Source organism: Myiozetetes cayanensis, unplaced genomic scaffold (assembly GCF_022539395.1).
Source record: "Myiozetetes cayanensis isolate MyiCay16 unplaced genomic scaffold, myiCay2020 scf2-11, whole genome shotgun sequence".
NCBI classification, from domain to species: domain Eukaryota; kingdom Metazoa; phylum Chordata; class Aves; order Passeriformes; family Tyrannidae; genus Myiozetetes; species Myiozetetes cayanensis.
In genome coordinates this window covers 4,904,416-4,927,095 of record NW_026087411.1, presented here as the reverse complement: position 1 = coordinate 4,927,095, position 22,680 = coordinate 4,904,416, and the positions used below count along the sequence as shown (strand labels likewise).

The 22,680-nt window shown below is 41.0% G+C and overlaps 2 protein-coding genes across 2 annotated transcripts in view; both read right to left on the bottom strand.

Moving 5' to 3' along the window:
• B3GNT2 (UDP-GlcNAc:betaGal beta-1,3-N-acetylglucosaminyltransferase 2) overlaps positions 1-18,881 on the bottom strand; it is a 78,531-nt gene extending 59,650 nt beyond the window's left edge. Inside the window, exon 1 of the mRNA XM_050314467.1 lies at positions 18,734-18,881. The gene's annotated coding sequence lies outside the window, so the exon portion shown is untranslated. The remainder of the gene's footprint in view (positions 1-18,733) is intronic.
• Positions 1-22,680, bottom strand: part of COMMD1 (copper metabolism domain containing 1) — a 67,234-nt gene that overhangs the window by 29,707 nt on the left and 14,847 nt on the right. Inside the window, exon 2 of the mRNA XM_050314469.1 lies at positions 18,734-19,015. Within this exon, the coding sequence (XP_050170426.1) occupies positions 18,734-19,015 (282 nt within the window). The remainder of the gene's footprint in view (positions 1-18,733; positions 19,016-22,680) is intronic.

Sequence of the window (22,680 nt, the reverse complement as noted above, 5' to 3'; positions counted from 1 at the left end):
ATTCCTGCGAGGAGAGAGACAAACAAAAAGAGCTGTGGACAGGAAAAAGCTGCTATGGCAAATATTTAATGAGAATAGTGATTTTGTAATTAACTTGCAAATTAAAAGCTCTGCATTGCCCCTCTCTACATCCCTAACATGGAAACAACTGTCTGTATCCCACTCCTGTGCTGGGACACATCAGAATTATTACCCAAATGTGACATGTTTAATAAGATAGAAATAAACCAAGGGGAACACAGATAGCATTGGTACCAACACAAATAAAGCAGCCCTCTGCATTTCCTTCTAGTGCCTACTGGATTTCCATTATCACAGAGTATTCTGATTTGGAAGGGACAAGGATCGTCAAAGTGCAACTCCTGGCCCTGCACAGTACAGCCCCAAGAGTCACACCCTGTGCCTGAGAGTGTTGCACAAATGCCTCTTGGACTCAGACACACATGGTGTAGCATCCACTTCCCTGGGGAGGCTGTTCCAGCACCCAACCACCCTCTGGATGAAGAACCTCTTCCTAATATCCAACCTAAATCTCCCCTGGCACAACTTCAGGCCATTCCCTAGGGTCCCGTCACTGGTCACCACAGAGGAGAGATCAGTGCCTGTCCCTCCTCTGCCCATCACGAGGAAGCTGTAACTGCAGTGAGGTCTCCCCTCAGTCACCAAGTGCCCTGAGCCACTCCTCATAGGGCCTCTCCTCAAGGCTCTTCCTCATCTTTGCTGCCCTCCTTTAGACACTCTAGATCTAATAGCTTAATATGTTTCTTACATTGCGGTGCCCCAAACTCCCACATATTCAAGGTGAGGTCACCCCAGTGCAGACCAGAGCAGGACAATCCCCTCCTCTGACCACCTGGTGATGCTTTGCCTGACATGGTTGTCCTTCCTGGCTGCCAGGGCACTGCTGACTCATGTTCAACTTGCCATCGAACAGGACCTCCAGGTCCCTTCCTGCAGTTGCTCCCCAGGATTGCCCCATCACAGGTGCAGAATCGAGCACTTGTCTGTGTTGAACTTCACACAGTTGGTGATTGTCCAGCCCTTTGTCAAGGTCTCTCCTCAGGGCTCCTCTGCCTTGAAGGGAGAGAGCTCCTCCCAGTTCAGTACCAGTGACAAAATTACTGAGTATCCCTTTCAGTCCTGTGTCCAAGGCATTTAAGAAGATGATGAAGAGCACAGGGTCTAAGATGGAGCCCTCTGGAACCTCACCAGTGACCAGTGGCCAGACTGATGTCACCCCATTCACTATAGGCCATTGAAATAACCAGGTTTCTGTCCTTGCAGGAACCTCTGAAGAAATACTCTCTGGGTATCTATCTCCAGGGCCTCCTCCACTCTGGAAATTTCTCTGGGCGTCAGTAGTTGATAATTTGCTCCTGGCACACCCACACACAGCTTTGTGAGTTTGAACACAAGTTTCCAAAAAAACTCCACGGGCATGTATGTATGTGAGGGGGTGAGCTACACGAGTACCCAACACATTCCAATGACTCAGACCAGAGTGAAAATTTCAGAGGTAAGAAGGAAGAGGAGATAAAATGAAAAGCAGAAAAAGGACAGAATAGTTTGCTTTACCAGTTGTTTATGCAAGTGGAGGGCTGCACATGAAAACAAATATATTCAGAATTTAGTAGGGGTATGGAGATATGCCATTAGCTTTGTAAAGCATGACTTTTTTGGCCCATGAGCACAGTACAGCACTTATAGTGCCATGAAGGCAACTTCGTAGTGATGTAACACACCCATGACCATAAAACATATTTTTTTCTGTTTAGGTTCTTATGCTATTACTTTAACACCCAAAAATACCCTGGAAGGTCATGAAAATGTCCTCCTGCTTATCCAGAAATACAGACTGTCCATGTAAAGCACTTTGCTCTGATAAAAAAAAGCCACGACTTTTCCTCAACATCTGACTCGTTGCTTTTCACCTGATTTGTCTCGAGTTAGTACCAGCCAAGTTTTAAGGCTAAACACAAGCCTGAAAGATGGTGTGTTTGTAACAGAGGAGTGAGAAACTATGGACAAAAAGGCATCTTCATCATTTCAAGCGTAAGAGACTTGAATGTGTTTGCTTTCAGCACAAAACATCATGTTCCTTCCATGGTGACCCAACCCTTCCCTCCATCAAAAACGTCACTGAGTGTCAAAAGGATGTCATGTCCTTTGCATGAACAATGCTCGTAGTGTGAAGCGTGTTTACCACTGAGGAAAGGAAAAAAAAAAAATTATTTCGATATGCAACATACAGAGCTGGTCTTCTCTAAGTAAATGGACCCATTTGTTCATGTACGTCCATCTTCAGTTCTCAGCATTTATTTTCAAGTAAGGCCAACTCAAAAGTAAGGGTCTAAAGAAGAAGACTTCAGTGCAGGCTACAAACAGATGAAGTACAGGGAGGGGGAGAGGAGAAGAGATAATGGCCCTTTGATTTGCTGATATTTAATGAGGCATCTGAAGACTTCATCCAGTGTGTGCACAATCGATTCTCTCAGTAAATCCATTAAACCCCTTTGACAGCATCCTGTTTGAAGCTGAGATGGCCATATGATTCACTAGTCCAAAGGGGAAATAACATCAGAAAGAAGTAGCATTGTCCTCGTGCACCCTGGAGCCCCGTGTCACGTCACCAGCGTGCGATACCACTGGCACAGACTGATGTACAATTTTAACTGACAGCGGTTTGCACATCTCCACTGCAACCACAGCTCCCTTAAAATGCAAATGTGTTCACTTTTCAGGTGTCCTCTGCTCAATTCTAATCAAGTCTCCAGGGTAATAAGCGTCGGCTGTGTTCATGTTGTACCTCAACTAGCAAAGCTGATTCTCAGTGTAATCATCATCACGAACAAAATTTAAACAGCTTAAAATATAAAAATTAAAATTTAAAATTTAAACAGCTTCGCTACATAAAGCTCATTATTTCAAATATATTAGAAGATGCAGGTGTCAAGTATTTCCTCTATATTCCATCCTTGTTTTTAAAGCCCTGCTTTTATATTGCAGTTCACTAAATCCACAGTAGTAGTACAGGCAATGAGTTTCACACACGGTTTCAAGTGAAGATTTCATACACTGCTTCGAAGACAAAACCCACCCAACCACACACACAACCCTAAGAACACAATCTATTCACAGTTTCCCAGAAAAATAAGCTGTGCCACAGAGAAAGAACAACATGCTGTTTCCATAACACAGCACTGGTCTCAATACAAATAACATAAAGCAACAGCACAGGGAGACACCTTGTAAACCTGAAACTTCCCCAGGACAGCCTCCATACCTTCATGTGGTTGTGGGCAGCTTTGACCTGGGAGAGTTTGTGGTCCTTTGCTGTGTTGCACAACTCCAATAAAGACAAAAAACACTCAGCAGCTCTGCTGAAGCAAAGCAAGGAACTGAGCTGGAGAACGAGGAGGAAGTCAAGGGAACAAAAAGATGGAGAAAAGAGGCAGAACAGCACCTTGAGGGCAGGGGGACAGAAGGGAAAAGAGGAGAGGCAGAAGAAATGAAACAGAACCAGCAGAGAAAGACAAGGGACAAACAGCAAGACTCACATCAGCAAGGCATATACTGCTGCTGCCCAGAGGTGATCTGCACCTCAGGACCTGCTGGACTCCAAGCCTGCACCAGGACTCGGACATCTCTGCTGGACTCTCCTACTCCTACTGACTGTTCTCAAGCAGTCCCTGATGTAGCACCTACCCTGGAAATAGTCCCCTGTCTACCAATAAAATCATCATAATTGATGCCCAGGCAATCTTCAAGAGATGGCCTATTAGTCAGAAAAGCAGTATCTCAAAAGCAAATCCCCCATCTCAGCTTGCCACGTCCTCAACAGATGTTCCAAAGAAAACAACCTGTCTCCCCTGTCAGAGATGACAGGCTCTTCCGTGGCCAAACACAGCTCAGTGCTAATTGCACTATAATGTCTTTCCTGCCCAGCTTTCCAGTCTTACAAAATACTCACTTTCTTCAAGAAAGAAAAGAAAGTACCCACCCAGGGTGCACTTCAGCGGCAGCTGGGCAGGCTCTGGTTTCCAAAATCACAGGTGTATTACATCTATCCTACTAAACCAGCATAAATTAAATTTTTCTGCATGATTGCCTACACCTTTAGAGAAGCCTGAGATTCACCTTATTGATAAGAGTGCACACAATACAACCAAATCATTACATTTCACTGGGTATAAAATGCTCTTGCTTCACAACTGAAAATCTGGAAAAGGCTAGATATTAAGGAAAGGATGAGGCTGGATAATACATAGACTGGGGAAACCACTTCAGATAAAAGGCAGCATTTGACTTAAGTTCTAACAACAGGGAAAGGAATGAAAAGCACTAAAAGCCATTTCCCAGATTTTGGATGTGGAGTTGTTAATAATCTGCTTCAATACACCTCCCTCTTAAGGTTTTCTTTGGCTGGAGAAATCCCACTAATATTTTCTCCAGCAGCTTATGGATGAGTGTTCTGCCTTTATAGTGCATGGAACCATTAAATAAACTTATCTGCACACAGGTAAATGTTCTTGTGTGCACACAGGAAGTCCATTTTTCCAGGTGATCACTCACTGTGCGCTGCCTGGTTTTTTCCAGGCTTAGTCTGAGGCACCTGGGGTCTGGCTTGCAGAAGGAGTGATGTCTGTCACCGCTGTGGGTGCACAGTCAGAGGTGTACACTGGTGACACCCATTCTAGGAACTTGGGCTGAGGGTTTTTCAAACTGTGCACGAGAATTAGTGGAAATCCTTGTGTTTTAGTTCTCTGCCTTCAGACTGTATCCTGGAAATGGGAATTATAACAGCATCATAACTGATTATAAGTGTTTACTTACGAGTTTTTTTATGGCAGTAATAGGGGTTCTATAGGAGCCTCCAAAACAATAACTACTATTAAAATAAACCACGGTGGAATTAATAATTTTGTATTCAATGCACACTGAAAACAGACGTTAGATAAAGAGAGAACGAATGAAGAAGACAAATTACTTAACAGCACCCTTTCAACAAACCCCTTATTATTCTGGGCAGTGAATGAAACAGAGGCAGTGTGGGAGAGAAAACAAACACACAACCAGAGCCAAGCAAAGGGCACAGAAGAAAGGAGGGCACAGAGGAGCCGCGCTCAGGCAGGGAATGGTGCCAAAGGGGGAAGGCAGTGAGACAGCAAAGGGTGACAACTCCCTGCCTGAAGGAGAAAGCTCTGTCCTCCGAGCGAGTTGTTGGACACTGCTGTCACTTCTTGGGAGGGGAGATCATGAGCCAGGCTGACCCAGAGCACAACAAGCATTTGAAATCATGTGCAAGTTCCTGGCTGATAGCAAATCTCACACGCCCCGTCCGCACAAAAAAGTACTTGCCATCCTCAGCCCTCTGGCCAGGAGCTCTGCATGCTGCCCTGAGAGAAAAGCATGAGCTGAAATCTCTCTCCTAAGACCCAGAAGAGTTTGTAGAGAGCTGTGCAAGCTCTCATGCAAACAGTGGGTGCAAGAGATGTGCAAAAAGGGGCAGAAGGAAGGAGGCTGTATCGCAAGCTTGCAGTGCAGCATCACACCTCTGACAGCCCCTTCCAAAGATCCTCTTCCAAAGAGCAATGCCCAAGAAAAGCAACAGCCAATGCTCTTTGAAAGAAACAGAGGAAAAGTCGATGGTTTAGAATGAAAGACAAAGATCTGCTAAGCGCAGCTTTTTTACCAGGCAGCTTCTGCACAAAGCCAACATCCCCCAGGAAACCCAAAGGTGACTGGGATGTGACAGCACCATCTAACACAAAAGTCCCTCAAACTAAGCTCTCCTCCAGCAGCTCTGGAGAACAGTCTCCTTCAGAGGTGAATGAGTCTTTTTGATCTCCAGGCTCTGTGCCTGGAAAAACAAGCCTCTCCTTCACTGCCCCCTTCCCTGGAGAGAAGCTTCAAGCCCTTGAAACTGATCCATTTGTCCACCATCTTTCAAATCCTTGCTCTCAGCTCCAGGTATTGTCTTTCTTCTGTTTCTCCTGCCCTAGCATCCGCTAGGCTTGACTTGGTGTGCTTATAGAGGAAAGCTATAAAGCAAAGTGGCTTGGTCACACATCATATCCAGAACGTGATGATCCTTCAGTGCTCTTGGATCACAGCTTATCTGTGCTGTTAACCATCATGCAAAGCATTTGGTATGCTTAAACTTGTAAGTAATTCTGCTTTCTATGCTTTTTTCATTTGGCTTTAAAAAAGAAATGCACATTTAAAGAGGTTTTCTTTATAATTTCATTTATAACTTCCACTAATTTTACCCCAAAAGTTTTGATTTAATGCAAATGCTGGTCTCTCACCCAGCAGCCTGCACTTCTTTGGCTGACAATTTAATGACATGCACTCAACTCCTCTGCCCTGAGTGAACAAAGCAACGAGGTTTTATCCATACCATTCAGTTGGCAAGAGCAGTTGGCAAGCCATCATTAATCACTGTGCAGTTTAGACAGAGGGTGGAATCTGTCTCACCAAACCCTGGGCTCCTAAAACTGACCTAGTAATGCTTGCTTTCCTTTGGAGTCCTTACAAATAAGATTCTTTGACACAATAGTCCAAAGCAGACACCTAAACCAAATCAGGTTTCCTGTTCCCTCAAACAGCCTGGGTTTCTCCATGTCCTCTCTGGTGAGCTCTAGGTGACCAGCTGGATGCAGACACAACTAATTGCTCAGCTTGAATCTTCAGTGAGAAGGAGCATGTGAATCCAACACCTCCTTTTCACATTCTCACAGCAGTACGTACCACAAAAGCCAATTTTGTCAAGTGATGTGTTTGTTCTCATGGTATAATCAAGATATTTGTAGGCAGGAACAGGTTCCAGTCTAATTAAGTTTGATCAGGCTTGAGCTTTCTCCCAGACAGCTGCACTTCATTGCTGTCTCAGAGCATCATGGTGATATTTACTGGGAAAAGCAAGTGCTCCATTTCCATAAAAGCAGGCAGTTTAAAATTAGCTGCAGATAACTCAGAATGACTGCTTAGAGCAGAAATGTAATTTTCTGAGAGGGGTTATTGGTTGTGACCATGATGCACTGCACTCATGATCTGTCATACCTCATTACTTCAGAGCAAGTAAGTCACGCCAGTGCAACTGGCTCTAACTCGATATGTTAGAGACTCTCCTCAATGCTGAGTTCTTTTAAGATGCTGCCTTCCAGGCTGAAGTCTTCCACAAAAAAAAAAGCAATTATCCAACTAATTTTCTCAAGTCCTGTGGCATATTTACAGGTTAAATGGAATGAAATTTCTTAATAGCTCTGAAAGCAGAGCTTCACTTTTGAGGACAATTCAACAGAAATGGAATCAATTGACTGAAAAGTTTATTGCCTGTAAGCATTCAAATATCACTTCAGCGGCTTAAAAAAAATCTGGATATTATAGCAGCTTTGCATGTTCAACCAAGATTCAGAAGCTGACAGAGAATTTATTCTAATTCCAGTAATTTGTGAATATTTCATTTGGTTAGGCCACTGCAAATTAAATACAGGGCAAGCACATCCCTCATTTGCACTGATGGAGCTTGGCCATATTTGAACATGAGGAAACTTCATTCTTTCATCTTCTATCTGCCTATCTACCTCCACCTAATGCAATCTGGGAACTCAAATTACAACGCCATAATCTTCACTAGGTTTCCACGGATGCAATTTATTACAATTCCAGCATTAGGAGTGTGACAATGCACATGAGGAAGACTGATTCTCAGCATAGAGATCCTTTGGTTATGCAGGATCAGGGTAAAAAGCACTAGAAAATTATTTTTGTACATAAAACAAGAGATTTTATACCCTCCTCACGACTGAAAAGAAAAAAAAAAAAGAAAATCTAACTGAAAAATTGGCATCAAGTATGGCTACTTTTAAAATTGGGTCTATATTTCAAGCATTTATTAACCAAATTAAGCATATGCAATTTAAATTATGCTTTCATTGTCTTATTAACATGTTAATGAATATACATCAGTGAGTTGAACTAAAAATATATTGAAGATTTGCATGTCTGATTATCTTTCTGCAGTTTTGCAACTGATAATTTGAAAGGAGGACAGAAAAAAAAACCTTCTTTGACAAGGTCTGAGCAAAATTACAGCTTCAAGAGGTTTATTAATCAAAGGATTGGTTTGTATCTTTTGTAAGTCCACAAAGAGACTAAGGATCTCCTTTTAAATGAAGAGGATTTCCTCTTGGAATTATGTTCAAAGTAGTAATTTCCCCAAGTAGTATATAGGACAATGATGTCTTAACCAAAAGCACTTGCCAGTGATCTCCTCCCAACCATCTCCTTTCAGAGAAGTGCAGGGAAAATTACGCTTCACCACACTATCTCAGTAAGTATTTTCAAAACAAGCAAAAAGAAAAAAAAAATGGAACAGATGCACGCAAGAAAACGAAGATATTTGAGGATGAAATTGTTGACAGCAACCAACTTCTTGTAATCATTGAACGAAAAAAAATAATCAACCGACCAAACAATAAACCAGTTTATTTGTTAAAGCTGTAAGTCAGGGCTCTCTTGCTGTTCCCACACTTAGAGCATCACTCCAGGCAACTCAGCCAGGCTGTGGTTGAGCTTGCCATACTTCCAACCCAGCCCTAGACAAAATAATCAGACAAGTAATAGGAAGAGTATTTCAATCATGTTTCTCGTTAGTGCTGTCACAAATGTATACAGCTGAGGAATTTTCTAGAAACAAAGAATAACAACACTGTTAAAGATTCCCCTGTTCTTGCAATCTTAGCGGGTTCCCACCTCCAGATACCATTTTAAATCATTTCCATATCAGATACTTTTTCCACCCTTCTCCAGATGAAGTCTACAATACAAAACTCATGCAACAACCGTGGCTCTCATTTTCTATTCCTCCTCCATTCTTTGAAGACAAACTGGCACTTCAGAGAAGTTAACCTCAGTGCTCAGGGAAAGCTGCCTCGTTTCTGTTCAACAGATCACTAGCAAGGATTTAAAATGGTGGATCTTTGAACATGTATGCTTAAATGAGAAATTTTTTTCCAAGGTAAGGCAGAGTTCTCAATTCCTTTTGCTGAATTTTGCCCCCACCCTGTCTCTTCAACAATTTGATCCACATCAAAAATAATCTAGGCGAAAAAACAAAAGGGTGGGGAACAAAAAAATTTCATTTGCACTCAGTCAACCACTTTCAGTTCCATAAACACGTCACTGCTGGGGCAGCACAAGGGTGAGAACAAATAGCAAAGGTGGGGAACTTTTCAAATCCACCTCACAGCAAGATCTGAAACCTCAAGCAACCATCTCAGACCCCACATGTGATTTTCTGTGGCAGTTCGATTTACTGCCTTTCTTTTAGTCTCTGTTTTCAACAAGATGAAGCCAGAATACTAAGGCACAGACAAATCCATTTAAGGTAAGTGAGCCTGCAAATGGAGATGAAATGTTTGAGCTTCTTCAGTGCAAATTCCCACCAGTCATCTGCCGAAAACCTGACCAGTAAAACGTGGAATTTGGTACCTGCAAAAAAAGCCTTGTTTCCTACAGTTTTAATTCATTCCCTTGGTAAGGGGCATGAGCCTCTTCCAAAATTTCTTTGCTGGCATCCAGAAGTCCCTAGGTAGCACTGCTAGAAGTATAAAGCAGCAACTGCAGCACGAGTGGGAGTTTGCTTCTATCCAAACACGGACTAGTTATTCCAAGCACTTCACATGTTGATTAACTACATTTCCGTACAGGGAGCTCACAGTGCCTCAGCATTAGTGCTCAGTTACCAATTTCCAAGGACAGCTTTGTACACCAGCAAATTCCAGCCTGTAAAATCACTCAGTCAGAAATTTTGTGTACGCAATGATAAGAAGAAAAGGAAAGGAAAAAAGGTAAGTTTATCTTTTTTTTTCATTTTTAACTAGGATGAGATATATGAGTGGAGGCACAAGGAGGATGGAAAGTCACAGTTTGCTAGAAGTTAGAACAGAATTATCTGCTCAATGAAAAGATTACAGAGAGTACTACCAACAAATCGCATTCTCCCTTTGCTCATGTCTTCTGCTACCTGATGTTTTCACAGATCTATTCACCATGTGGGAATTCAATTCATGAAGAAAGGTGGAAAAACAAAGCTGCTGGCAGATAACACACACACCGCTCAACAGAAGTGACACAGGTTCATTCTTCCCTCAAAAAGCTAATACATGCTGAGAAACATGTCAAATTTAATGGTACAGTTTGCAGTGGTTTTGCTTTGCCACTGTGGACTGTGTTGTTTCTTCTGTTGCATCAGTTCTTGCCCAGCCAAAGCTGGAGTCCAGTTTTTATGAAATGTATAGATATATATGTGCATATTTAAGACAGAATAAAGAGAATCCAAAGGATTATGCAGCAAAGAAGAGTGTAAGTTACAAGTGCTTCTCCCCAGTAACATGCCAGCTTTCCAATTTTTTGTCTTTTGATACCTTCTCCTGCAATAGCTCTTCCTAATCAAAGTAAATCGAGAGCCTGTTCCTATATACACCCCTGAATGCTAATACTCAGGGATCTCAAAAGAGACCATGGCAAACCTGAAATGATCTCCAAAGCATTTTTCAGCAGCAACATGGCATTGTGTCAAGGAGGGGAAGCCTGGCCAACTGGCAAAACAACAATTTTAAATGTATTTGGCCAGGCTAGGGCTGTAAAAACAGGATGTTCTGTCAGCCAGTGCAGTGGGCACTTACGTTCATAACAACCACTTTTCTCCCTGAGTTTTCTAAGAACAAATTACTTGCTAATATTGATACCCAAGTCCTCTGAAGAACACAGATGGACAACACCACCAGGGCTAAGAGGCAAAGAGGCTTTGATTTGCTGTATACAGGTTTTCCAGCAAAGAAACTTCCCGCTTTTAAAATGTTTCTTGAAAATCACGCAAAACTTTTGACTTTTGTTAAAAAGATGCTAGCGGAGATTACAATTTTCAGTCTTTCAACCACGCTTCCCTTCTTTGAAGGCCTTCCTAGGCTAAATATTTTTCACAAAATATATTTATCCCAAGAGAAATTAGTTTAGAAAACACAACACATTCACTTCCACACCCAAACTAAAGGCTGCTTGTCAGTCCTTGACAGCTGCCAACACGGCAGCAAATAGACCCAACCTTTGCATTGCAAAGTTGCTTTCTAATAAGCCAGGAACTGATCACATCGGCCAAGTGCCCTCTGCCTCCTGCCCCAGGCTGGGCACTAGCAAAATGACACTACATTTCACTTCAATGGAAGACTAGTTTTGCTGCATGGCCACGCAGCCAAATGGTGCCAGTCTGCATGTGGCATTTGGGCAAATTTTCAATTTTTCAATTTTCAATTTCAATTTTCAATTGCATGTTTGCTGCCTCCACACAGTTCCAAGTCCACGGTGCTAGGGAATTGCACAGACAGTGTGATCAACCGCAATTATTTACACAACAGCAGCAGCACAAGGGTCACACGGAAACTGCTCTGCCAACCTGCCTCAAACAGAACAATTCCTTCGGTGATGGGGGATATGCAATTTAGGGTCTACGAATTAAACAGTTAATGCAAAATGATGAAGAAGCAGAAGAAGCTCATAATCATCCTCTAAACACACCAGTGACACAGGAACTTGCTTATTCAGAGAACAGAGCCAGAGCTGTGCAGGTTTGGGATGTCATTGGCCATCCTTGCATCCAGCTTCTGCAAGGTGTTCTTTTTAAATGCTGACAGTTTTTTTGCCCCACAATATTCAATATCACAGTTCCCAAAAAAACAGCTTTCCCTCTGCTGAAACCGAACTCTCGTTCTCCTGACACAGAAGTTCATGCATTCACACTGAAATAAAGCACAAAGTACCACGGCCACAGGAACACACACTCAGCCCAATCTTCCATGTGAGGTTCGGTGAATAGAGACAGAACTGAAACCCACACAGCGACTGGACTAAACCAGGAGCATGAAACCACCCATTTCACCTTAAATGCTCAGGTCTGCTGAGGTGGAGACTCTCACCATATGTCTCACTGCAGTGACTTTAGCCAGCTTGAGGGTAACCTACTGCAGCCAACAAAGGAATAGCAAAGGAAAGGTCGAAAAATTATGGGAATGCTTTCAGTAGGTGAGCCAGGGTAAGGATTGAGGGCTGCCAGTTAAGGGTAGCTTCCAAAAGTGTACCAGCCACTTCTGGGGGCAAGGGAGCAGGGTCGTAAAGCAGGGTGAGGACTTCTAGAAAGGCCATTAAGCAGACAACACAGGGAGGATGAGACTGGAGAGAAGAAGAAAGAACAGGTCCTTCTGACTAAATCGAACGTGTGGTGGCAGCTCCAAGCTGAGCGATGGAACACATTTGCTGGGGACAATTTTCAACAGACAGGTCTGCTGATCCCAGCTGCCCCTTCCCAGACTCATCACAGCACACATCCCAAGGCTGCAAGAGACGGCTCTGGAGGGCGTTTCATCAAAGCTAAGCCATATTTTATTGCTGCATGAGAATGTCAGATTGATGTTAAGACTGCAAAATAATTGTCGATATCATGAGATATATAACAGATGGCAAGTCCCCTGTCATAATGTGCAAGATCTCAATGTATTGTCTGAGAAGGTAAAAAATTTCAAGAGTCCAAACCTGAATCTGAATTTAGGCAGATGAAAGGCAGTAAAAATGCATCACTACAGTAACATCTCTCTTCACACAGCTCATCTTCAGTTAATGTAGAATTTTCCCTGTAATACCCTGAGCTTAGCTACAGTCAAAAATATTTATAAAATTTCACTTAAATTTTTCTATTTAACCACTCCAGCAAATCCAGTTCCAGAGTAAAGACAGCTGACAAGGAATAAATGAGAATGTGTGCACCTGCACATCCCTATATGCATGGCCCAAATAAACAAGGATGGAAACTGTTAGCACTATTAATTGTAGAATATCCTTGCTTCGTATGGGATAAACAGATGAGGTAAAAATACTATCAAATATATAAAGTGGAAAACACTTTGAGTCGGACAGTTATTTAATAACCTCAATTAATTGCTCTTATCTCCATAACATACACAGCACATTTCACATCACAAGAGCCACAAATAACAAAATTCTCTTCTTGTTTCCTGAATTTCTCCTCACTTTCAGAAGAAGGTAGCAAAAACTGCACTGTTGAAGCAAAGGACTAGAGGGTACCATGCACAGGATTAAGTAAATAACTGAGTTAAGTCAGTCAACTGTGTTCCAGTTTCCTCTGTACCGAGTGACCTGCTGCCCTCTCCATTTTTTATTTGCTTTTGCAAATACTGCCTTATGTAACTGTTCCCTCCAGCTCACAAATTTCCAAGGTGAACAAAAGCTCAAGTGATTATATTCGGCTTGGCCACAAAGGTGATTTTTTTTCCACTAACTTCTACTTACTGGGTTCTATCATTTTAATCACACAGAAATATTAAGCCCGTGGAAGTTAAGTTGATTAATTTGGCTCCTAAACACCTGTGCTTTCCCGTTTTTGACCGGAACAATATTTCTGATAACGTTAATAACTACAAAGATTATGATGGATTACGGCTGGAAACAAAAAATGGTTTGGTGGTTGTTTCTCCTTCCCCTTCGCAGCACAGGCTGATATTATTTTGCTGCGGGTACCTTTTCATCTCCTTAGGCATCGCTTTGCTGATATCCTACAAGAAGTGGTCTGTCTTTTCAAACACAAAAAAGACTGGAGGACCATTATCTGAGGTCACTGTCAGCAATATGTCTGTAGCAGCCTGACCTGCAGTAACACGGAGGCAAAAGCAAGCACAGCCATAATCCTTCCTCCCCATGGCATGAGTTTACTCATGATGTTCTCTAGATCTGACCTTCCTGCAGTGGTGACAGCTCTTGCTGAGGATAACTGCAGCCAGGGGAAACCAGATCCTCAGTCTGCAATCCCAGCAAGGTAAGGAGATTTTTAGAAGATAAATTCTAAGGGTTTTTTATTACATTGTGGAAGCATGTTCAGTTTTAATATTTGTCAACACGTGTGAATGCTGTAAACAACCATAACTTGTTTATAGTGCAGATGACAGAAATTTCAACCTGAATTTGTGTAGAACAGGCATAATTAATGAGTGGGGAAAAAATATTGATCTTCCAGAAGTTTACTTTGAGACCTACTTCACTCCTTCCCAGAACATAAAAAGAATTAAATCTTCATAGTCATACAAACCAAAACTTGATGGAATTTCAAGCTCCAGACCTTCAAAACCCTGGTAGCACTTTACCTCCTACATATAGCATGTGACAATTGTCTATATTCCTTATGAACCTTTTCCACACCTGAATTAATAGAATTATTACCTGAATTATTATTATTTTCTCTGAATTACCAAGGTTTGGACCCAGCCATTAGTAGAGATCAGGTGTGATATACCTAAGGTAAACTGCCAGCTGACGGTTCCTATTTTTTCAGCACCAGGTATGTTGTTTCACTGGCAAAGGTGCACTTCATCGAACAAGTCCTTTCATCAAAAAGTATTTTATCTCACTGTGGAGAGTTTAAAGTGACAATCAAAATATAGTCAGAACTACATGTTAGATTTTCAACTTATCAAAAGTCTGTTACTAATGTTCTTTAAAGAAAGATATTTGTTTTATATGTTTTATATGAAGATACATATCTCTGGCCATTTCAGACCAGAAAAACACAATGGAATGAAAGGCTGTCCCTAAATTTGAAAGAAATAATCCTAATTTCTTAATTTATATGTAGCTTTTGTTATTTGCTATATAGTGGTATTTACCTACTGTATATTATTAACTAATTGTTGTGACACCTTTGTCAGGTAAATGTTTTTCGAAAAAGAAAGAGAAGAGATACACAATGTTTTGGGGAAAACCCCTCTGATTCATAATCCTGGTGTGGTATCCTCAGGTCTTTCTGGGAAGAATCCTGTGGTCGAATCTCAAATTCATGTTAAAGCAGGGTAGAAAATGCTCTTTTCCCACAGAACATGCTTTAACATCCAACAAAATTCCAACAGAAGTGATATTGCATGGATTACTGGTATCTTAAACACTGAAGAGAAACACATGGAAAATACCCACTCTGTTCAAAAAAGCAAAAAAGCCAAGAACAAATTCTCAGGCTAATCTGTAACATCTGATGAGTCTCAAGATATTAAACTGCAAAATATGTAATGCTGCAAGGAAGTAAAACTTACTGGCAAATCAGCCCACAACACTTTGGGGAAGAACACATCCCCGAGGGAGAGGCACATCTCAGGAGGAAAGTAACAAGGCAAAGTCCATAAAACAAGTTTAAACATAATCTTAATGACGAGCCACAGTGCAAAAGCAGTGCGTTAATTTTCTATTAATGGCAAGGTCAGCTATAAATCTGTGATTGAAATCCGCAGGTAAGCCAACACTGCACAGCAGCTGCTCACCATATGGAGCAGCACTGGTGCAGAGGGGCGGGAAGGGCAGGAGAAGGATGATGCTCCAGCTCACTCCGCCATCCCTCCTGGCAGATTGATGTCCGGTTGAAATTTCATGCCAAAAGAGCTTTCCAGCGATGCTCAGAGAGGGAGAACAAGATTAAAAACGACCTAAAGAAGGGGGCAGGTAGCTACTGATGTCTCAAGAGAAAGCCAGCAAGTTGTAGAGGTACAGGAGGATAAAACCACTGTGCCAAAGAAAAGATGGGCTGTTCAAAAGCAAAGAATGGGCCGGCAGTGATGAGCACTGAATATCATGAGATGAAGGCAAATGCAGGCTAAAGTGCAACTGCTTTAGGATTTTATTTTTAGTCATATTGTTAAAGAAAATGGGGTTTCAAAGCAGAGCACTTCATGGCTAGCATGTTCATCTGCCTTTAGCCAGGATGTATAAAGACCACAGCTTCAGCATAAAGGAAACTTTAAATGTTGCTGTAAAAGCTTTCCTGAAGAAAAGTTCAAACTGCAAGTTGCAGATCCTGAACCAAATTTTTCAAAGTTTGGAGCATGGTGTTTTCAAATGTTTCTCATTACAATGTTTTTAACAGCACTTAGGGGAAAGGGTTCATTTTTTCCTATTATCAGTAATGCCAAGGCTAGCAAGAATTAATGCAAGTTGTGATGGATTCTCAAACTCAGAAATATCTCTCTCTGGTCAGAAAACATTTATGAACTTCAACAAAATTCATGTAAACTCAGTTTACAGGCATTTATGATGAACCAGTCACTCTCAATTCCCCATTTCTAACCATATTAGGTCTCACACATAATGAGAGCCTTTCCACCAGGAAAGAACCAACTGATTAAGACTCAGAGGTGGCAAGCAGGAAGCAAGGTTACTTATTGAAACAGAAAGAGCAGATGCCCCACCAAAAAACAGCCTGGGCAGAGATCTAAATGCAATCTTCTGCTGGGCAGAGATCTAAATGCAATCCAGAGACATTGAGAAGAATCAGAGTGACTTCTGGAAAGGTACATTTTCTACAGAGCATTTTTTTGCTTCCGTGGAAACATGAAATATTAATGTCCGTTCATTACATATCAGTGCATTTGTATACTCCCCCGTTATCAAATGTCCAAGTGAAAAGTCTGTGGTGAATAATTTACTCCTGAATCATCAGTCAGCTTTCTTCTGTGAAGCTACAACTTCGCTATTCACCAAATTCCATCTATAACTGACATTTTAGAAAACATATTCTCTGTTAAGTTGCAGAAAGGTACCACTTTATGTGCATTTGATGTGCTACAAAACTTGAACTTTAGAACAGATAAATGTGCTACCAATAAAGTAAAAACACATTTATAAAGACAAGACAGTTTCAAGTTTGTAGGTTGGATCCAGCATGCAACAACAACTTGTTCAACCTCCAGAAGTAATCTCTGCAACCATCTTTCTACGAAGTCCCCAAACACATATGGGGTTCCCAAAACATGAGCGTGTAGCCTGGTGCAGACTGCCTCAACCAAAAGCTCTACAGAAGAGAACCTACTAAATCCAAAGTTAAAGACTATGTGAAACCAAAGCTCCTTAAAATAAAAACAGATTCTTACTCAAGTGGTGACAATTCTAATTGCTCCGTGATTATTTAATTATTTAAATTATTTAATTTGCACCAAGTGTCAGACTTGGTGACAGCTCACTGCTGTCTTCAGCGAAGGAGACAAAAGTTGTGTTTGATGGCAGTTCAAAACATGCATTCACACAACCACTTCCCTTTGAAATACGAAGCTGCATTGCTAAAATAATTCCTTTTGATTCTGTTGTGGAGCTCTTCGGTAAAGAGAAATTACAGTACATCAGAAATGTGCATTATTCCTCCCTGTTCACATTCCCTCACTCTCGCTGCACAGGGTGAAGGAAATATAAATGTACTCACTCACTGATCTTACTGTAACAATCCATTACTGGGGGAAAAACCAATTTCAAACCAAGAGTCACTGACAACATAATTCCCTCATGAAATGCAACAGCGGTTCTGAGTTGAAGATGCGTTTTTTAAAGAGCACAGGTATTTTTCCCATTTCCTCACTAATGTACTCAATGTACTCATTATAATGTACTCCCTGTAACCTTTTTTTGAAACAACTTTCTCCATTTGCTCCTAATAGAATGTAACTGTTTCCAGTCTCAAGATTCTGAGCAGAAAACTCCACTTCTTTGAGGTTAGGAAAAAACCTAAAGCCACACACCATTATTGTATTGGTCACTGCAGAGATCCACGAGTGGAAGGCAGAGGGTCTGCACTCAGGAAGGATAAGCTTTCAGAGACTGTGAAGAAAAGTGAACTAACAGAATCACTACAACAACATATACTGCCTCTGTAGGATCCCAGTTCACTTGTATTTTATTGTATATTATTCTGCTCTTGGTCTAGCCAGGCAGTTTCAATTCAATCATTCAGTATGCACGGGTATGTCCCAGGTGTGTGCATGTATTGAGGTATTCCTAATTCAGAGACTCTGGCTATAAGCTACTCAAATATTAGTATATCAAGGAAACTTGCTAAATGTTAACTGCCAACACGAAAACACCCAAATTAGCTCATGATGTGATTTGCAGTAGCTACTGCTAAGAAATGAGGTTTTAAAATTTAGTAACACATTGCAGAGGGAAAAGACACCAAATTGAAACACATTTCCTGTTAGAAAATGACAGCAAAACTGAAGATGGGAAGCTGTGCCTTTAGCTGTACATTCAAATGAACTATGAAGATTAAAAAAGATATGCAGTGTTCAGCACTGACAGATCTATATATAGAGAGAGATATCTTTCAGATAGATAAGGCCAGATTGCATAACGTGACAGGTAATGAAGATGTACTTCTAACATAAAAATAGGTGTTATGTAAAATAAAAACGAGTCTTTCCCCTCCTTTGTTCTAAAATGTAAGGGATGTTTGATCTTTATAATTTGTTAACTTTACTTTTCCAGCTTCTACACTGCACTGAAACTACCTAATTTTAGTGTTTGATAAAAAAAAAAAGACTAATTGACTTCACAGTGCATGGAATACAAACAGAATTACAAGATAATGTTTGATATCTACATCCTCTGATTTTTCAAAGTTAATGTAAAGAGAGCTGTCAATACATGTATGAAGACATATGAAAAAGGAAAAATTGCATTCTCCTCCCAGAATGTTTCTTTGTATCCAGAGATGGACCAGAATTTCAAGTTACACTAAAGGTCCAGTGGTGAAAAATAAACTGACTTGATTTGGATGTAGTGCATTCATCAACAGGTAAAACATCTCAGCACTTACATAGTTACATCAGGTTTATATATTTTGCAAAAGAAAGCTTACCTGCCCATTTTTTCCCACTTCCATTTCCACTATTGCAACGGGAGTGTTTATCTGATCGATGTGTCTCAACTGGGACTTCAGATCCACTCGCCAGTTCATGTTTTTCAAGACATTATCCCAGCGGCTCTGATTGATCAGGCTCTCATGGATACTAGTTCGGTGATTCTTCCAAAATTTTGCAATGACTGCAGCTTGATCTGACGTGATGCCACCTTGTTTTTTGGTTTGGGCAGTGAGGAAAGCCTCCAGCTGATTCAAATCCATGTCCGCTGAAGCAATTGACTGCAGGGAAAACAAAAGGAGCAAAAGGGAAAAGCTTGCTCAAAACCACTCCTGAATTGTCTACCAAAAGGTCAGATCTTTAGGTGCTGAGAAACATTGGATCTCAAAGGGGTAGTACAAACAAGTCTGGGTTATGCAAATAACCCAACAATTTTCATTAAAACTCAATTTGCAAGTGTTCTATTACTTATCCCAGATTCCTGCCCCAAAACAGCTGGAGGGTAGTGCATCAGTAACAGCCATGAGGGAACTGGGAGAGCCTTTGGGAATGCAGTACTGGTACAGGATAACAAGGAGGCTTCTCACTGTCTGCCTGCCCTTTCCTCACTGTGCCCTAGGCCTACCCATGCTGCACCAGTAAAGCAGGCTCTGCAACACCAGCAGCATGAGTCTTTCAAGGGAGAGTCCATGTGCACGGAAAAAAGCAAAACTGCATTTTTTCATCTATATTACTCTATCTATAAGGCCGAAAAGAGCCGAAAAGAGCAACTACAGCTTCTTCTGGAGTGTTGTCTGGAGTGTTTGTTAGGATAAACACTTGTGTTTTGCAATGGAGTGGATGGGGTCTTTTACTCTCCCCACTGTGCAGCGACAGAATTATTATTATTATTATTCCTAAACTCCCTTTTTATATAGATATCCAGTTTTTCTATCTATTTTTCCTGATACTCCCACAGCCTTATATTTGCGTTGCCTAAGTGGCAACAGTTGCTATATATGGCCACGAAGGGAGGGGAGGACAGGAGGTGGAGAGAGGAAACTGTGGTTAAGTTTCCCCATCGTAGTTTCAAGTAGACGGCTTTTGCTTAATTTTCAGACAAAATGGAGGCAGCTTATCCAAAATGAACACATCACCTCCAAGCACGTGCTGATACAGAGCACAGCAAGGTGAAGTGCGGCCAATCCTTGGCATTTGCCTTGATTTAATCTTCTTGACATGGTATTTCCTGCTGCTGAATTCTCCTCTGTGAATTCAGGGAAGCAACGATCTCCTCGTGAGCCGAGGGGGTGACATCGTGTGGCTTTTGGCCTGACGCACTGTGTACTCTCACACGGCTTGTCTGCAAAACCTGGGCAGTGCTTATCCAAAAACTGAAGCAGTTGTGGTGTTTTTTTAAAAGGGATGAGTTGCCTTGCCTTGCTGTCTCAATAGATTAGCTGCCATCTGGTACGTGGCTGAGAAAAGAAATGGCAAACAACACTAGAAGTAAACCCTCAGCTGTATCAAGGTTTCAGCTTCATAGGAGCATCTATGATTTTATTATAAAATTTGAGGTGCCTTGTGCGCTGTTCTGTCTTTTCTAAAGGGCACTTGACACATTGGTACCTACCATTTGCTTTATACTGAAAATATTTAACCCAAGAGGTAATTATCCTGTACTAATTATGCCATAAATGAAAAAAGCACTTCATTTTCAAAAGAAAAGCTATTTAAGACTTAAAGTCCTTTCTTACATCCACACCTTACAGGAACAGGACTGTCCATGAACAGCAGTGTGGAATATTTCTGCTTTAACACTTTTCACATCACCACATCTGTGTGAGGATCTGTTTGCGTGTTGTGTGACACCAACTGCTGCTTGTGTACATCTTTTGTGTTCATTTAGGTGAACGGTGGGGGGAGGAGTGGAGGTGAATCAACAAGCACAGAGCCCAGCACCTTATGTAAGCCCTGACAAGATCAAGTTGAGATGTAGACTTTCTTCTCAGTTCAGCTGTGCAGAAAATTGCCTTCTGTTTTGTTCCTGTGCAGAAACCAAGAACATAAACTGTGTCCTCTGCACTGAACAAAGCAAGGGTGCCACGGAGAAACGGCTCATCTGCATTAAATATGAACCTAACGCAGACTCATGGTCATACCAAGTAACCCTTTTCTAGACTTGATTTTATAACCTTTAAATATTTCACATTTGTAATTGGTTTGGATTTTTTTTTTTGACCTCACCCTCTTCACAACAACTCTTTTTGCAAGAGGCAGCAAGATTCCTGGCAGTGCTCTGCTAAGCTGATAAAAAACCCACAGACACACAAACCTTATTGTGCTTGACACGTGATATAAATCCAAATTTGAAGTGTATCCGAAAGATGATCAAACTTGCAGTTTTAAGCATAAGAAAGACAAAACAATATTTCTGGCGCTTACCCAGGGTAGTTCAACCTGGCTGTTTGGTAAAGATCATCAACAGATTGACAAGTAGTTAAGATTTGGTGTGAGCTAAATTTAAAACTCCTGTACCTTTATGTATTATAAGCACCCTGATAGAGTTTGCTACCAAAATAGTCACATAAAACAGAGGAAGGAAATCATGTAAGATAATTAGTAATCACTTATAACTCTCCCTTTTGCACACGTCCACACAGCACGGATTTATACTGTACACACATAAGAAACTTGTTGTACACAACTAAGAAATCAAAAGATAATAAGCATACTGTATTTTGGTGGAATATTTATCAGATAATGCATACTTTAAATAATATGTTCTTGTAGTCCATCATTCAGGCTAGAATCTCTCTCTTCTTGGAACTTGGAAGTCAAGTTCTTGACTACTACTTAAAAAACCCTTTAGGAAAAATTAACTGGAAGTGGGTACAAAAAATCAAAAACCCACCAGCTATAATGGTTTCCAAGTCACATAACAACAGCAACTCATTTTAGTATTCTTTTTCATCTTCACTTGGAAACATTCCACTGTGGACAAAGAATGAGAGAACAATTAAAGTCTTTGCTGATCTTTATTGCATGAACACTTATATAATTCATTCTTTATATATGTAGTTCTACTCCATTGCTCATATGAAGGGTCAGGGCTTTTTTTAAGTTGGAGGAAATGTTTTAACTTACCTTGGTAAAAAATTATATTTTCAGTCATACTCTGCATAGCATTACAAACATTTCTTTCCATTACTTTTAACAATGCTCATTTACTATACAGAATATCAAATTACAGTGAATACATCTTATTGATATTTCTAAGGATTAATTTAAAGTTAGAACACAAATGGTTCTTCTGTGTTGGTAACTAGAGACAGATAAAATATATCTGATTATAAATCTCCCTCTCATGCTATCAAACCCTAGGAGCTTGAGAGGAGCATTTATCACTACCAGGACAACAACCAGCTGTTGTCCAGCTCCCACTGCCACGGTAAAGATCGTTTCACTGCTGGCAGTAAACAACACGTGCACAGTTTAGCATCACAACTGTGAAAATTCTCAGAACTGAAAGGTGTTGAGACCTGTTTCATTCATCTGCTCCTACAGCTGAATCACTGGCAGAGTTGGTTCTAGAGGGATACATCTTACTGATGCCAATCACTTAGTCCAGACAGACCTTTAAGTGCAGAATCCACTGCTGTACTGTGAGTCACTGCACTGTCAGTGACACAGGTCATCATCTTATAAAGACTTTATATTCTGAGCTAAGTGTGTGTACATGGAGATTCTGCCTCAGTTGTTTCCCACCTTCTCTCTCCGGCACTTTTGCAATATATTATCACAGTCTCCTTTTTATTTATAGACTGTCTCATCCCTATGCAGTTCTGCAACATGTCAAGCAACACTGTGTTAGAAGTATGACCCTGAGGCAAAAAAGTTATATAGGACCTAGTTCCAATTTTTATTGGAAATCACAAGTAATTTACCATTTCAGCACCATTTCAGC